This window comes from Coregonus lavaretus, assembly GCF_964263955.1.
Source record: "Coregonus lavaretus genome assembly, chromosome: 22".
In the NCBI taxonomy this organism is placed as follows: domain Eukaryota; kingdom Metazoa; phylum Chordata; class Actinopteri; order Salmoniformes; family Salmonidae; genus Coregonus; species Coregonus lavaretus.
The window spans coordinates 5,110,556-5,127,696 of record NC_140009.1 but is presented as its reverse complement, the minus strand read 5'-3'; the positions used below and the strand labels follow the sequence as shown (position 1 = coordinate 5,127,696).

The window sequence follows — 17,141 nt, the reverse complement described above, 5'->3', positions numbered from 1 at the left end:
CTTTTATTATAGTGTGTCAGCAGATGGTCTGTCCACAGCCAGGCCTTTATTATAGTGTGTCAGCAGATGGTCTGTCCTCAGCCAGGCCTTTATTATAGTGTGTATAGTGAGGCCACAGGACTAATGTCGGTCCTACATAGTGATTGCCTGTTAGGCACTGAGGTGTGTGCGTGAGTGAATGCGTCAGGCGGTAATAAAGGCAGTCGATCCTGTACCTTCAGTCAGGAGCTGCTCAGAACAGCCCGGCGTCTTTTAGGTTGGTCTTGATGACGTCTGTGATGGCGTTGAAGGCCTGGTCCACGTCCTGTGTGTCTACAGCGCAGGTGATGTGGGTGTATATGGGTTTCTCCGCCTGTCTCAAGTTCAGAGACTCAAACTGCAACTTCACGTGGTTGCTGGCGTCTTCGTATGTGTTAGACCCTATAGGGAGATAAGAAGAGAGCTGTAAAAACTGATCAGAGACCAGTTGCTGGCCTCTTTATGTGTTTGACAGAGTGGCGCAGTGGTCTAAGGCACTGCATTGCAGTGCTAGCTGTGCCACTAGAGATCCTGGTTTGAATCCAGGCTCTGTCGTAGCCGGCCGCGACCGGGAGACCCATGGGGCGGCGCACAATTGGCCCAGCGTTGTCCAGGGTAGGGGAGGGAATGGCCGGCAGGGATGTAGCTCAGTTGGTAGAGCATGGCGTTTGCAACGCCAGGGTTGTGGGTTCGATTCCCACGGGGGGACAGTATAAAAAAATAAAAATAATGTATACAATCACTAACTGTAAGTCGCTCTGGATAAGAGCGTCTGCTAAATGACTAAAATGTAAATGTAAAAATGGAATAAGATTGGTTTTATTATTGTGTTTTAATCGAGTGAGAAAGGTCAAAAGGCCATGGAAAACAACTTTTTGCCATTTGGGACTCAAGAGTAGGACTCACCGTCGTAGTCAGGGAAGCAGACATTGAGGTGGACATGCTTGATCTTCTCTTGGAAGACGTCCTTCTTGTTGAGGAAAAGCACGTGGGTGGTGTCCTCGAAGAACCTGTGGTTGCAGATGCTGTTGAATAGATGGAGAGACTCGTGCATGCGGTTCTGAAAAGAGGAGAGAAGGGCAGAAGAGGAATGAAGGATTCATGTGGTCCTCTGTAGCTCAGCTGGTAGAGCACGGCGCATGTAACGCCAAGGTAGTGGGTTCGATCCCCGGGACCACCCATACACAAAAAAAAATAATGTATGCACGCATGACTGTAAGTCGCTTTGGATAAAAGCGTCTGCTAAATGGCATATTATATTATTATTATATCACCATCATCATCATCGTCGGGCTACAAAACAGTCTCCACTAAACAGCTCCACTAGCAGCACTAGCCGGTGAGGTTTGCAATACGGTGTGGTTGAAGCATATCAGCGTCTCCTCCCTCATCTGGACCCTCCTTTAGTTTAGTTTGAAGTGTGTGTGTGTGTGTGTGTGTGTGTGTGTGTGTGTGTGTGTGTGTGTGTGTGTGTAAACACTCACCATCTCGTCGTCCTCCAGCAGCACCAGGTCATATGCGCTGAGGGCACTACAGAACAGGATGCAATGGACGCCCTCGAAACAGTGGATCCACTTCTTCCTCTCTTCTCTTCTACCGCTCATATCAAACATCCTGTCCATCAGAGAGACACAGCAATCAATCAGTTAACCAATCAATTATAAAGGCCTTTTTACAGGAGAGGAGCGGTTAGTAACTACAGTACTTTGTCACCATGAGCTCCTTCAGTGTGTGTGCTTTTTACACGTAGTTGGTGTAAATGGTGAGAGCGTGGCACTTGCGAAAAACAAAGGTTGATGGTTCAATTCCAGCAGGAATCGCATACAAATACTTAAAATATATGCACACACTACTATACGTTTCTACAGTAAAGACAGTCCTGTGACCAGGCAGCCAGGTAGCTGGTGAAGCAGAGAGAGGTGATTTGCAATCACGCTCTCGTTAAGACGTAACCCTGCCTTAAGTTGGGCTGTGTTTACAGACACAGCCCAATTCTGATCTTTTGCCCAGTTATTGGCAAAAGAGCTGATCTGATTGGTCGAAAGACCAAGTAGTGAAAAAAAGATCAGAATTGGGATGCCTGTGTAAACGCAGCCTTGTAAGGCCAAATGCTGCTCTCAGATCACAAGGATTTTCTCTTGGTCTAATGCAGGGCTCTCCAACCATGTTCCTGGAGAGCTACCCTCCTGTAAGGTTTTCACTCCAACCCTGTTCCTGGAGAGCTACCCTCCTGTACACTCCAACCATGTTCCTGGAGAGCTACCCTCCTGTAAGGTTTTCACTCCAACCCTGTTCCTGGAGAGCTACCCTCCTGTAAGGTTTTCACTCCAACCATGTTCCTGGAGAGCTACCCTCCTGTAAGGTTTTCGCTCCAACCCTAATCTAGTCCACCTAATTCTAATAATGAACTGGTTGATAAGCTGAATCAGGTTAGTTACAACTGGGGTTGGAGTGAAAACCTACAGGAGTGTAGCTCTCCAGGAACAGGGTTGGAGAGAAACTATAGGAGGGTAGCTCTCCAGGAACAGGATTGGAGAACCCTGGTCTAATGGTTAAGGTGTTGGGTTTGCCGGTAAGAAGTCGCTGGTTCAATCGCACCAGTTACACTACATCACCTGAATTTGACATCTTTGCAGGTGAACTATAATGCACTGTGACAAGGCAGCCAGGTGTCTAGGTAGCCATGTGGCAGCCAGGTAGTTAGCTACTGTAGCTCACCTGAATTTGACATCTTTGCAGATGAACCTCTCCTCGTTGACCCCGCCAGTCTTGATCCTGCACCGTAGGATGTCCTGGTCGTTGGGGGTGAAGTCAGCCTGAGTGACGCGCTCCAGGTCACTGAGGAAGCTGTGCGAGAGGCAGTCAATCAATTAATCAATCAACTAATCGATCAAATGTATTTATAAAGCCCTTTTTTAGATCAGCAGTTATCACAAAGTGCTTTACTGTAACTAGACCCCAAAGACAACAACACTGTCAAGCATCCACAGAGGCCATAGACCAGGGATTCCTAACAGGCGGGCCGCAGGCCAAACTTTGGCCCGCGGTTGATTTTATTTGGCCCCCCAAGTTTTCTGAACAACAGAAAAAACAACAGAACAAAAATGTAAACGCAACATTCAACAATTTCAAAGATTTTAATTACTTACAGTTCATAAAAGGAAATCAGTTAATTTAAATAAATAAATTAGGCCCTAATCTATTGATTTCACATGACTGAGAATACAGATATGCATCTGTTGGTCACAGATACCTTTAAAAATAAAAGGTAGGGGCGTGGATCAGAAAACCAGTCAGTATCTGGTGTGACCACCAGCGTGGCCTCATGCAGCGTGACACATCTTTTGCATAGAGTTGATCAGGTTGTTGATTGTGGCATGTGGAATGTTGTCCCAATCCTCTTCAATGGCTGTGCGAAGTTGCTGGTTATTGGCGGGAACTGGAACGCGCTGTCCTACACGTCGATCCAGAGCATCCCAAACATGTTCAATGGGTGACATGTCTGGTGAGTATGCAGGCCATGGAAGAACTGGGACATTTTCAGCTTCCATGAATTGTGTACAGATCCTTGAGACATGGGGCCGTGCATTATCATGCTGAAAAGGTGATGGCGGCGGATGAATGGCACGACAATGGGCCTCAGGATCTCATCACGATATCTCATTGTCATCCATAAAATGAAATTGTGTTCGATGTCCGTGGATTATGCCTGCCAATACCATAACCCCACCGCCACCATGGGGCACTCTGTTCACAATTTTGACTTCAGCAAACTGCTCGCCCACACAACGCCATACCAAGATTCATCCGTGAAGAGCACACTTCTCCAGCGTGCCAGTGGCCATCGAAGATGAGCATTTGCCGACTGAAGTCAGGTCAAGACCCTGGTGAGGACAACGAGCTTCCCTGAGGTGGTTTCTGAAAGTTTGTACAGAAATCCTTCCATTGTGCAAACCCACAGTTTCATCAGATGTCCGGGTGGCTGGTCTCAGACGATCCCGCAGGTGAAGAAGCAGGATGTGGAGGTCCTGGGCTGGCGTGGTTACACGTGGTCTACGGTTGTGACGCCGGTTGGGCATATTGCCAAATTCTCGAAAACGACACTGGAGGCAGCTTATGGTAGAGAAATGAACATTCAATTCTCTGGCAACAGCTCTGGTGGACATTCCTGCAGTCAGCATGCCAATTGCACACTCCCTCAAAATTTGAGACATCTGTGGCATTGTGTTGTGTGACAAGACTGCACATTTTAGTGGCCTTTTATTGTCCCCAGCACAAGGTGCACCTGTGTAATGATCATGCTGTTTAATCAGCTTCTTGATATGCCACACCTGTCAGGTGGATGGATTATCTTGGCAAAGGAGAAATGCTCACTAAGAGGGATGTAACAAATTTGAGCACAACATTTGAGCGAAATGTGTGAGTATGGAACATTTCTGGGATCTTTTATTTCAGCTCATGAAACATGGGACCAACACTTTACATGTTGCGTTTATATTTTTGTTCAGTATAAAAGACTATAATAACACCAGCAAATCAGCTCCAAGTGATTTTAATTTTTGGAAATATGTTACAAAGTATTCCCATGCATAACAGAAAGATATAATTTATGTGATCGTATACAAATGTAAGAAAGATTTGAAATGATTGTGTTTTAGTCAAACACAATATCTTTTTGGCCTTCTTGCTGTCAATTTGCAGTCTACAAATAATTTGTAATTATGTTCCGGCCCCCTGACAATCCGCTCAAGAAAAAACGGCCCGTGCCTGAATCTGGCAGTTGATCCCTGTCATATACTCACTAGTGAGCGGAGTCGAGGAGTTGGTAGCCCTCAGCTGCTGACTCGAAGCACTCCTGGATGCCAGGGTCCATCCACAGATTCTTGATGCACTCAGCCAGCTCAGGAGGCATGGTTCCTTCCTCAGTAGAGTTGGATAGGTTCTCCAGCTTCTTGCCTTCATCCTGGTGACACAGAGAGAACAAAACCCATACATGCATCAGTATATTATATTATAATATAGTATAACGTAACATAACCAGGCTTAAAAGAAACGGCAGTAACTACTGTAGAACATCCGGAACATCCGGTTGTTGGCAACTCCGCTATAGTATAATATGTCTATATAGTACAGTGTAGTATCATATGTATAGTATAGTATAGAATAATATGTATAGTACAGTATAGTATCATATGTATAGTATAATGTGACTATATAGTATAACATGTTTATACAGTATATTATAAACTGGGTGGTTCGAGCCCTGAATGCTGATTGGCTGACAGGGTATACCATGGGGAATGACAAAACATTTATTTTTACTGCTCTAATTACGTTAGTAGCCAGTTTATAATTGCAATAAGGCACCTCGGAGGGGTTTGTGGTATATGGCCAATATACCACAGCTAAGGGTTGTATCCAGGCACTCCGCGTTGCGTCGTGCTTAAGAACAGCCCTTAGCCGTGGTATATTGGCAAAATATACCACACCTCCTCTGGCCTTATTGTTTAATTATAGTATAATTCTACACACACACACACCCAGCCTGCAGTACCCACCTCTGCGGCCGGTGATCCGTACTTGATCCCCAGGATGCTCATGCCTCTGACGATGGACAGAGCTGACTGCAGGATGTTACCAAAGATCACCCCTCTGGACTTCACCTTCTCCTCCTTATTAAAACCACCCTGGTGGAGGATTCTGTGGAGAAGAAGAAGCAGAAGACAACATGGGTTAGTGTTGAGTAATTCCACGATTAAAAAAAAAACATATTTACTTCAAGAACAGCGCAGATGCAAAGTTTGGTAACAGAACGATGGCACAAACAGCACAAACTGTCATTCCGTTACCATGTGGCTCAACGATCCAAACTGCCACCTAGTGGTGTGTTTGTGGCAATGCAGCTCACTTCTCTGCTGCCACACATTTCACAGTGAGACAACCCGAAGGCGTACTTCAGTTGTAACTTAACTCACTTCATTTGTTTTACGATGGTGCTTTTCCCCGACTCCTCAGCGCCTGAAAGAAAACAAAAATATACAATTTATTGCAACAGATAAATAAATGTCAACAATGTAATTTTTTTTATTACAAGGGTTTCATCAGGGACTGGCTTGGAAAAACCGAGCTGACTAGGTAGAAAAACCTGCAGATGTGCCCTTGAGCAAGGCACTTAACCCTAATTTGCACCAGGGGGGTGCCGTACTACTATGGCTGACCCTGTAAAACAGCACATTTCACTGCACTATCCGGTGTATGTGACAATAAAATCTCTTAATGCTCCTGGACCTGGTGGCTAGCGAGACGTAGGGTGCGTCCCAAACCCCTCTTCTCCGTATAGTGCCCTAGTTTTGACCCGAGCCCCTGTGGGACAGAGTGATAATAGAGCAGTTTGACAGAACAGGCTGTGAGGAGATCACTGACGTCTCCTTCCTGGGACTCAGAACACAGCAGGACAAAGGCCTGGATGTTACTTATAAAACCTTTTATTTTTCAAAAGACTTCATTTTAAACACTACTGTTTGACCAGTGCTTAACAGGGTGCCATCTGAGAGGCAGCTTGTCAGAGACTTCACCACAAATACCTTTTTTAATGTCACCTAAAATCATTATTTTAAAACCGTTATTTTAAAACTAAAATACGATGTGGCCGACCCCAACATGTAACCAGGCCAGTGCAGTACGGCTCAGCTTGTTTTGTTTTTTTCTGAGCTCAAATTACCCCTTATTCTCTTTTATAGTGCACTACCTCTGATCAGTGCTTAGTAGGGTGCTGTTTGGGATGCGGCCTGCTTCTCTCAGGCAGATCAGGACAAAGGCCTTGGCGTCACTTATTTAAAACCTTTATTTAAACACCGTAATGGTGGGGGGTTTTTTTATCCTCGATAGCTGTTCATGTTTGTAATGCTGTGTCCAGCTGAAGAAACCGGGCGGCAGGTAGCTTAGTGGTTAAGAGCATTGTGCCAGTAACCGAAAGGTCGCTGGTTCTAATCCCCGAGCCAACTAGGTGAAAGATCTGTCTGTGCCCTTGAGCAAGGCACTTAACCCTAATTACTCCTGTAAGTCGCTCTGGATAAGAGCGTCTGCTAAAATGACTAAAATGTAAAATGACTAAATGTTTGTAATGTAAAATATGTATTCTGGCCTCAATGGGACTTCCTGGACAAATAAAAGTTTAATAAAAGGTACAAAATAGAAATTGGGCAAAACTCTATTTGGTCTACTCTAATTGGTTAAGTCCTGCGCCACTCCTAGCCACAGACAGCACCCATTGGCTCAGTGCCCATCCAGATTAAGGTTGTCCCGCCCTCTTCTTCGTGCACCTCCTTGCTGAGTGTTATGGATGAGCTTTATGTCTCCTGTGTCTTAACACGGCAAGCATAATGCAACCTGGTCCTGTGTCTTAACACAGCAAGCATTATGCAACCTGGTCCTGTGTCTTAACACAGCAAGCATTATGCAACCTGGTCCTGTGTCTTAACACAGCAAGCATTATGCAACCTGGTCCTGTGTCTTAACACAGCAAGCATTATGCAACCTGGTCCTGTGTCTTAACACAGCAAGCATTATGCAACCTGGTCCTGTGTCTTAACACAGCAAGCATTATGCAACCTGGTCCTGTGTCTTAACACAGTAAGCATTATGCAACCTGGTCCTGTGTCTTAACACAGTAAGCATTATGCAACCTGGTCCTGTGTCTTAACACAGCAAGCATTATGCAACCTGGTCCTGTGTCTTAACACAGTAAGCATTATGCAACCTGGTCCTGTGTCTTAACACAGCAAGCATTATGCAACCTGGTCCTGTGTCTTAACACAGCAAGCATAATGCAACCTGGTCCTGTGTCTTAACACAGCAAGCATTATGAAAAAAAACAACAATCAACCTGAGACATGAGACCTTAAAACTTGTGTTAGACCCCAATCTAATGTCTAGGCTTTAGTGCAGAGGGCTAACAAAAAATTATCTGAAACACAACCAAAACAAAAAAGCAAATGCATCCAACAAATGTGTGGAGTCCCAAGCTTGATGTGGTCATTACGTGCTGTGAATATGGGACCAAATACTTCACTTTTTACTACTTTAATACACATAAGTGAATTTGTCCCAATACTTTTGCTCCGCTAAAATGGGGGGGGACTATACAAAAAGTGCTGTAATTTCTAAACGGTTCACCCGATATGGATGAAAATACCCTCAAATTAAAGCTGACAGTCTGCACTTTAACACCATTGTTTGATTTCAAGTATAGAGTTTAGAGCCAAAATAAGAAATATTCTTCACTGTTCCAATACTTACGGAGGGCACTGTATATACTTACTGTTTCTGGATCTGATCTTTGACCTTGACTAAGACATTTAAGTGGCTCTATGTAGAGCAGTGGCGGTTGGTGCCGTTTAAGATGAGGGAGGACGATTTGTTTTTCACGAGCATGGCCTTATTTCTATTACAGCGTATTGGATGACTGCCATTCATATTCCATTCACCCAGTTCAATGTAACATCCATAGGTTTAGGCTACTGCGTGATACTCTAATGTTCCCTGTACCCATCATGAGGTTGCTACAACCTAGACTATGAATGAAAGTTTACAATGTAGGTGCACACAGGTCGAGAGACAGATTTAAGGTGACAGACAGTGACACATTCAATACCGCTTTGCACACTCTTGCCTGCATCTAGCTGATCTAGGTTGCAATCATTAGTCCAACAGTTGCAAATGAGAGTTTCTATTGGACAAATTCAGGTATGTTTATCCCCACTTTGTTCCGTTTGCTTCCGTTTTAAGAAACATTTTTTCAACAGAATCGGCGGAATGAATACACCCCTGATCACGCGTAAACAGAGTTCACTCTCATAACAGCCACTGATCTGAGAACTCATCTGAACCCTGCTGATCTGAGAACTCATCTGAACCCTGCTGATCTGAGAACTCATCTGAACCCTGCTGATCTGAGAACTCATCTGAACCCTGCTGATCTGAGAATGGTGTAAAATACGTTGAAGTACTACCTAAGTCGTTTTTTGGGGGGGTATCTGTACTTTATTTTACTTTTACTCCACTACATTCCTAAAGAAAACAATGTACTTTTTACACCATACATTTTTCCTGACACACAAAAGTACTCGTTACATTTTGAATGCTTAGCAGGAAAAGGAAAATGGTACAATTCATGCACTTATCAAGAGAACATCCCTGGTCATCTTTACTGCCTCTAAACCAGTGCTTTGTTATGTCTGAGTGCCCCTGTCTATCCGTGCTTAATATAAGGAATTTGAAATGATTTTTGACTTTTGATACTTAAGCATATTTTAGCAATTCCATTTACTTTTGATACTATATTTAAAACTCAACTCAAGTAGTGTTTGACTGGGTGACTTTCACTTTTACTTTAGTCATTTTCTATTAAGGTATCTTTTACTTTTACTCAAGTATGATAAATTGGGTACTTTTTCCACCACTGTGTGAAAGTACAGTTTGGATTGGGTTGGCCTGATAGTGTGAAAGGGTAAATGCTGTCTGAGGAGAGGATGGGTACACCAATCTGGACTGGATCTGGAGACTGGACTAAACCAGTAATTGGCTTGGCCTCTCATCAGCAGGGGGACATGATTCACTTGGACCTAAAGTAGTGATTCTTTAAGCACCTCACAGTGTCCTGACTTTCCCCTGGACTACACCTCTTCTGGGAGGGAGCAATGTACCTCAATGTACCTCAGGGAGAAATGTACCTTAAAGCTCATAATCTGTACTTTAACAATGTTCCTTATTTTCTAGGTTCAGTCACATATATCTTAAACATTCTGAGAGAAAGAACATTATGCCTTGATCTGTATTTGTTTGTTGGCTCTTAACTGTCAGTGTTCAGACGAAGTGTTGCTCTTAACTATCAGTTTTCAGATAAAGTGTTTCTCTTAACTGTCAATGTTTAAACAGTGTTGCTCTTAACTGTCAATGTTCAGACCGTGTTGCTCTTAACTATCAATGTTCAGACAAAGTGAATATTCAATTCACAGACAAAAACAGGACTTATTGTCTGTGTTTGATTGAAATGGGACCATAGAGAAAGTATCATATCATTTGATGGACTACATTCAACACCAGAAACATGAAATGTGAAAATTACAGATGTTTTTAAACAGGTGACATCTGGGAATCTCAATTTAATTTCAAATATTTGTAGTGCTATCCTGAGGCCAGGTTTTCAGAGGGACCAAGTGTGTTGTGTTAAATGTTGCCTCCCCCTTTTAAACCTCAACCAAATCTCTGATATCACAACATATGCCACAACAAATATCCTGTTTATTATTCCATGGTATTTAGTTGAAATATATCCTTTCAGTTTCTTTATGAACAGGGAACAAATATAATGGGGGATCCCAACATCTTAGCCATTAGACCAAAAGGACATCCTTCAGGCTTCTAAGTCTCAGACAGGGCTACTTCATCACAAGAACATCATTTCAAATCACCTCCGATACAGTCACACCAATGGGTTCAGTTCACTTACCCAGCATCAGCACTTTAACTGCCTTGGACTCTGCCAGCTGCTTCTTCAGCTCCTTGGAGTCTATCCCCTCCTCTCCCTCCATCTCCAGATCCTCAGGCACGTCCATCGACATCTTGGCGGTTAGTTGCCCCGAGTGCTCAGCTACACAGAAAACGGCCTTTCAGTCACTGAACGATGTGTTTAGATTGTTCGGTAGTTGTCAGTTAGGTAGGTAGGGCTGCCGTTCGAGGGTTAAGTCAAGAGTGTCGCTTCTCTGCAGGTTCAAGTGCTAAATGTCACTCGGGTAGTCTGTGGTTTAAAGCACATGTCGTAGAACATGGAACCAGAAGCCAAATCCTATTAACGCAGCTAATCAGGCCTGGGCTGAAGAGACCAAAACACGACCGGTTTGGCTCCAATAGGGTTGGTTAAGGGATGGAGAGATGCTCTGACTGTTGTTCGGTACCTCCATTAGAGAACTTTAAAGTGAAATATATAGAGATATATAGCCATTGATTCTTGAAGAGTATAACTTGATGCCTCATGAGCTTGTTGTTTTACTCCAATGTTTGTAAACAAAGTACATGTAAACAAACACTATAGTCTCTGTAGTTGATATCATGAATGATCAGTCATTGTATCATATCTCTGTCTAGCATTTTGAGAGTGGTTACATTTCTCCAGGCCCATACCCTCAGCTGTTTAACCAGTTTGTTATTGTTTGAACTGCAGATTGCCCCTTTTAAGGGCTCTTGTATATGATCAGAAAGTGCAGGCCCCTATTACTCTGATTCTACCAGTACCAGTTCCATGCTGGAAAGGACAATGTGAAAGGAACATTTCCGAGCTAGCACGGTACGGTTCACGGTTGTGTGAGAAGGGTGTGGGTGTGTGCAGGCTTTTGATCCAGCACTGCTTTAACCTACCTCATCACAAGAGTGTGAGACTGACTCACCTCCGCTACACCTTAGACCAGGGTTAATCTACTTCATCACAACCTTAGACCAGGGTTATCCTACTTCATCACGACCTTAGACCAGGGTTAACCTACTTTATCACGACCTTAGACCAGCGTTAACCTACTTCATCACGACCTTAGACCAGGGTTAACCTACTTCATCACGACCTTAGACCAGGGTTAACCTACCTCATCACAACCTTAGACCAGGGTTAACCTACCTCATCACAACCTTAGACCAGGGTTAACCTACCTCATCACGACATGGTTAACCTACTTCATCACGACCTTAGACCAGGGTTAACCTACTTCATCACGACAGGGTTAACCTACCTCATCACGACCTTAGACCAGGGTTAACCTACTTCATCACGACCTTAGACCAGGGTTAACCTACCTCATCACAACCTTAGACCAGGGTTAACCTACCTCATCACGAGCGTGTGAGTCTGACTCACCTCCGCTACACCTTAGACCAGGGTTCAGCACCCGCCCATGACAAAGGCAACTACAGGAGTGGAGTTGGTGAACCTTGGCAAAACCCTGACAGAACCCTGGCAGAACCCTGGTAGAACCTTGGTCGAACCCTGGCAGAACCCTGACCAAAACCCTGGTAGAACCTTGGTAGAGCCCTGGCAGAACCCTGGCAGAACCCTGGCAAAACCCTGGTAGAACCTTGGTAGAGCCCTGGCAGAACCCTGACAGAACCCTGACAGAACTTTGGTAGCCGCAGTTCGAGAACCCTGGTAACCTCTCCGGGAGGACACTTTTATCCCAAAAAAGCAGAAAGGAACCCCGATCTAAGGCTACATTTTGCATCTCTCCATCTGGACTCAAATGCTTTCATGAGATGGTCAGCATCAGATGTACGTCACTGACACTCCCCTAACGGAAACGCTAAGTGACAGCTAGCTAATTTACTCCAGAGCCAAATCCCCAAAGGCTTCCATAGTCAGCTAATCATGGCCTCCTCCTAGCCATCATCTAGCCAATCCCAACTGAGGTCTCTGAGGCGTGGATGGCTGGACTAGGCCAGGCCGACCACACACACACAGGCGCACGAGCAGACGTTCATAAAACGCAAGCGCACACGGACGTACACACACACAGGCCTCCCACATACACACACACACACACACGCTTGCATGCACACGTGCAGATGCACACACACACAAACAAACACATACAAGCACACACCACCCCCACCATCACCACTACTGATCTTTTGAGGAGATTACCCCCACAAAGCCCCTGATCCACCCAGGGAGGGACAGGCTTCAACCGGGCAGATGGCCCCTTGCCATCTGTGTGGGATGACTGTGGGTGGACTGTGGGTGGACTGTGGGATGACTGTGGGTGCACTGTGGGTGGACTGTGGGAGAATAGGGGAGCAACTGGGTCACCCTGCTCAGCCATGGAATGGCTCCATGTCATGAGTTTAATACGAAGCGGATGGCCCTGTCCCAGACTCCCAGAGCCCATCCCCAGAGTGTTGCACGCTCTCTTGGGTCCAATTGATTGGCATGTGTGACTAGCTGGTCTCTGAAACCGGAGGATCATCTGTGCACCGCAACACTGAACCCGGGTCATCTGTGCACCACAACACTGAACCCGGGTCATCTGTGCACCGCAACACTGAACCCAGGTCATCTGTGCACCACAACACTGCGAGGGTTAAGGTCTAGGCGTTACTCATTACGCCAGCATGTTTGACCAAATCACCTTGGTTACAAATGCTCCATTCTTTATTATTTTTTCTCTTATTTATGGGGTAAGATCAGCTTTAATATTGTGATCGATTATAGCTTCTATCAATGTAATTGTCTGCATAATTTCCAATCCCCCACATGTGTTTTATAAATATATATATTATTTTTAATATATATATTTTCCTTTATTATTTTCCCCTAACCCCACCACCCCTCCCCTAATTGGAGTAAACTAATGGACAATTATACTTAGGCTCCCACATACTATATACATTTCACAGACAGTATATTTTACATTAGTTATCTTTTGTTTGTTTTTAGTCCCATCCTTCAGCTCCCCTCAACACCTCCCATCTGTCTCTGAACACCATCCAGTTTAGATTTCTATTTGCCATATATTTTTCTACTGTGCTGTGATGTTTCTGAACCTTTCCATTCTCATAGTTTCTACAGATTGTAAATTAAAGATAAACACCTTTGCTAAGAGTATTATTGTTATACTATTGATTGATTAACTATGACTTTTCAGCCAGCAGTGCTATCTGCAGAGTTAGCTCCAGGTAAATGCTGCAGTTCTTCAGCCACTCCAGAACCTGTGACCAAAAACAAGCTCCAAATGGACAGTACCAAAACAAATCATCTAATTATTCTGTCTCTTCGCAGCAAAATCTCCATTCTTAGATCATCTAGTGTTTGTGTTCATTAATTTGCCATGAAACTTGAACACTAACAGAATTCCTATACCATGGATATAAGACTCCCGAGTGGCGCAGTGGTCTGTGCCACTAGAGATCCTGGTTCGAATCCAGGCTCTGTCGTAGCCGGCCGCGACCAGGAGACCCATGGGGCGGCGTGCAATTGGCCCAGCGTCGTCCAGGGTAGGGGAGGGAATGGCTGGCAGGGATGTAGCTCAGTTGATGGGTTGTGGGTTCGATTCCCACAGGGGGGTATGAAAAAAATTAATAATGTATGCACTAACTGTAAGTCGCTCTGGATAAGAGCGTCTGCTAAATGACTAAAATGTAAATGTAAGACCGTTTTCTATACCTATTCTACTGGCTTTACCTGAAGCCTGCGTGGGCAACAGGGGAAAAGCCTGCGTGGGCAACAGGGGAAAAGCCTGCGGACTGCCCAAAAGCATTGCATGTCAGCAGTTGAACTTCAATGCCAAGCGTGTGGCTCTATCTCAGACTGAGATAAAGGAATGAGAGGCCCTCACACGGAATATTGCTGTGCCACAGGGTTTCATTCACCCAAATACACGTGAATAGACTCCCAGTAGGGCCAATCCTATTGCCTCCTGCACGTTTAATGGGTCCCATTAGTTCCCGCAACTATTTGCAGAGCCAGTACCATGTGTGACTTAATAATAATAATATGCCATTTAGCAGACGCTTTTATCCAAAGCAACTTAGAGTCATGCGTGCATACATTTTTGTGTATGGGTGGTCCCGGGGATCGAACCCACTACCTTGGCGTTACAAGCGCCGTGCTCTACCAGCTGAGCTACAGAGGACCACCCACTTACTGATCTTTGAACCCAACCCTCATCTGCTTAGTCACTGGCTGCCACCTCAAGCCAATTTGTTAATTTGTTAACTAAGTATAGGTTATTATTGTAACACACGTGTCTGTCAGGGGTTTATTGTCTTTACCTGAAGCATAGGGCTTTTGAGGTAGGCCATAGACCAGCTCAGGCAAATACCCATGATAAAAACAATGGTGGCCTCTAGGGGAAAAAATGGCCCAGTGTGTTAGAAATCCCCGGGACGATTTCTGGTCTCAGTTGCTCCCTGGTAGAGGTGGTAGAGCTGTCTGTCTGTCTCTCTCTTTTTGTCTCTCTCTCAATTCAATTTCAATTTCAATTCAATTTAAGGGCTTTATTGGCATGGGAAACGTGTGTTAACATTGCCAAAGCAAGTGAAGTAGATAGTAAACAAAAGTGAAATAAACAATAAATATTAACAGTAAACATTACACTCAGAAGTTTCAAAAGAATAAAGACATTTCAAATGTCATATTATGTATATATACAGTGTTGTAACAACGTGCATGTCTCTCTCCCGCTCTCCGTACCACTCCACCTACTAATCCCTATAGTGCCATAGTGTCAATTCAAAGGGATCAGGGATACATTATCTTCATTCACTTTGAATTGACACCTATTGGCACTGTGTTGAGTGATAGTATGGTGGTTTGAGATTCAACAGATTGTGTTTAGTAACCAGAGGAGGGTTCTGTAGATAACTCTTATCCTTTATTTATAACTATAGTCAAGAGTTGGATAGAGGGAGCACATTGGCCCAAAGCCTGTTTTAGCATGGGAAGCGCCACTAAGGGCTTTCACCAAAGATGGTTTAGTATGAAGATGCCTAAAAACTGCTTCTCCAATATAAATCCACACTAACGCTTGTAGGTGATGTCATGACGACGTTAGCTAGCTAAGCTCTTGCTCAGAAACATATAATAATATAATATAATATGCCATTTAGCAGACGCTTTTATCCAAAGCGACTTACAGTCATGCGTGCATAAATTTTTTGTGTATGGGTGGTCCCGGGGATCGAACCCACTACCTTGGCGTTACAAGCGCCGTGCTCTACCAGCTGAGCTACAGAGGACCACATAATTGGGTCTTAACGGTTTTGTCAGGCCGAACTGTGCATGTGCATGCCGTTAAATCAAAGGCACTTCTACGTTATAAAGTTGTGAGAATGAAAACATGTCAGTTAGTCCCTTTCATTAGGTTGGAGTAATAACATGTTCAACTACTTAAGATATTGGTTCGAATCTAGGTTTTGCCTTTAGAAAATTAACAACTAAGGAATAATTGTTTACTTCTCCCATTGACTTGCCAAACCCCAGGTTTATATAGTCCATCTCTATGGTATTAGCCTGCTAGCATGTAGGGCCGGTTAGAGGGTTTATCTAGTCTGTCTCTATGGTATTAGCCTGCTAGCATGTAGGGCCAGTTAGAGGGTTAATCTAGTCTGTCTCTATGGTATTAGCCTGCTAGCATGTAGGGCCGGTCAGAGGGTTTATCTAGTCTGTCTCTATGGTATTAGCCTGCTAGCATGTAGGGCCAGTTAGAGGGTTAATCTAGTCTGTCTCTATGGTATTAGCCTGCTAGCATGTAGGACCAGTTAGAGGGTTTATCTAGTCTGTCTCTATGGTATTAGCCTGCTAGCATGTAGGGCCGGTCAGAGGGTTTATCTAGTCTGTCTCTATGGTATTAGCCTGCTAGCATGTAGGGCCGGTTAGAGGGTTTATCTAGTCTGTCTCTATGGTATTAGCCTGCTAGCATGTAGGGCCGGTTAGAGGGTTTATATAGTCTGTCTCTATGGTATTAGCCTGCTAGCATGTAGGGCCGGTCAGAGGGTTTATATAGTCCATCTCTATGGTATTAGCCTGCTAGCATGTAGGGCCGGTCAGAGGGTTTACTTCAGGCCCTAGCCACAACGGCTATACCATAGATAAGTGGTTTAGCCTACAAGAGAGCCATATATAGGGATACTCCCAGTGATGACGTAGAGTAAGCCGCTACTCACAGTAATCCCTAAAATACGAAAGCAACTACACACACAGCCTTACAAATTGTTTTGAATACCAATGCTTATCGTTACATTTGTACTTCCTCTTGGGTTGGTTTTAAGAAGCAGACAGTGAAACAAATTCTACTTTTGAAGACAACCGGAAGACAGTCTTAGAGACACATTAATTTTAAGGACTGGATAAATGGAAATACAATTTATTACATTTTCCTTAAATGCGGCACATAAAATAAAATAAAACATCCAATCATCCTGTTAATATGATGTTAAAAAGTTTGAATTTTGTTTACTTAAACAATTTACATAATATTCAAAACCAATTTCAGTGTTGTTGTTTTAAAACAGACTGGAACTGAAATAGAATTGACCCCAATCCAGGCTGCCGTCAACACCACTTTATGGACACATTGTAAGTG

The 17,141-nt window shown here is 44.1% G+C and overlaps 2 protein-coding genes across 2 annotated transcripts in view; one reads left to right on the top strand and one right to left on the bottom strand.

The window, feature by feature from the left end:
- Positions 1-17,141, top strand: part of LOC311149472 (uncharacterized protein) — a gene marked incomplete at both ends in the record, with an annotated part of 790,865 nt that overhangs the window by 494,189 nt on the left and 279,535 nt on the right. The window lies entirely within an intron of this gene.
- LOC311149360 (guanine nucleotide-binding protein G(t) subunit alpha-2-like) lies at positions 233-10,640 on the bottom strand (the record flags this gene model as incomplete). The annotated part of the gene is made up of 8 exons (XM_084186529.1): positions 233-420; positions 925-1,078; positions 1,503-1,632; positions 2,737-2,865; positions 4,821-4,981; positions 5,577-5,718; positions 5,994-6,036; positions 10,529-10,640. 8 exons carry the CDS (start codon positions 10,638-10,640, stop codon positions 233-235), a joined length of 1,059 nt encoding a protein of 352 aa, XP_084042655.1.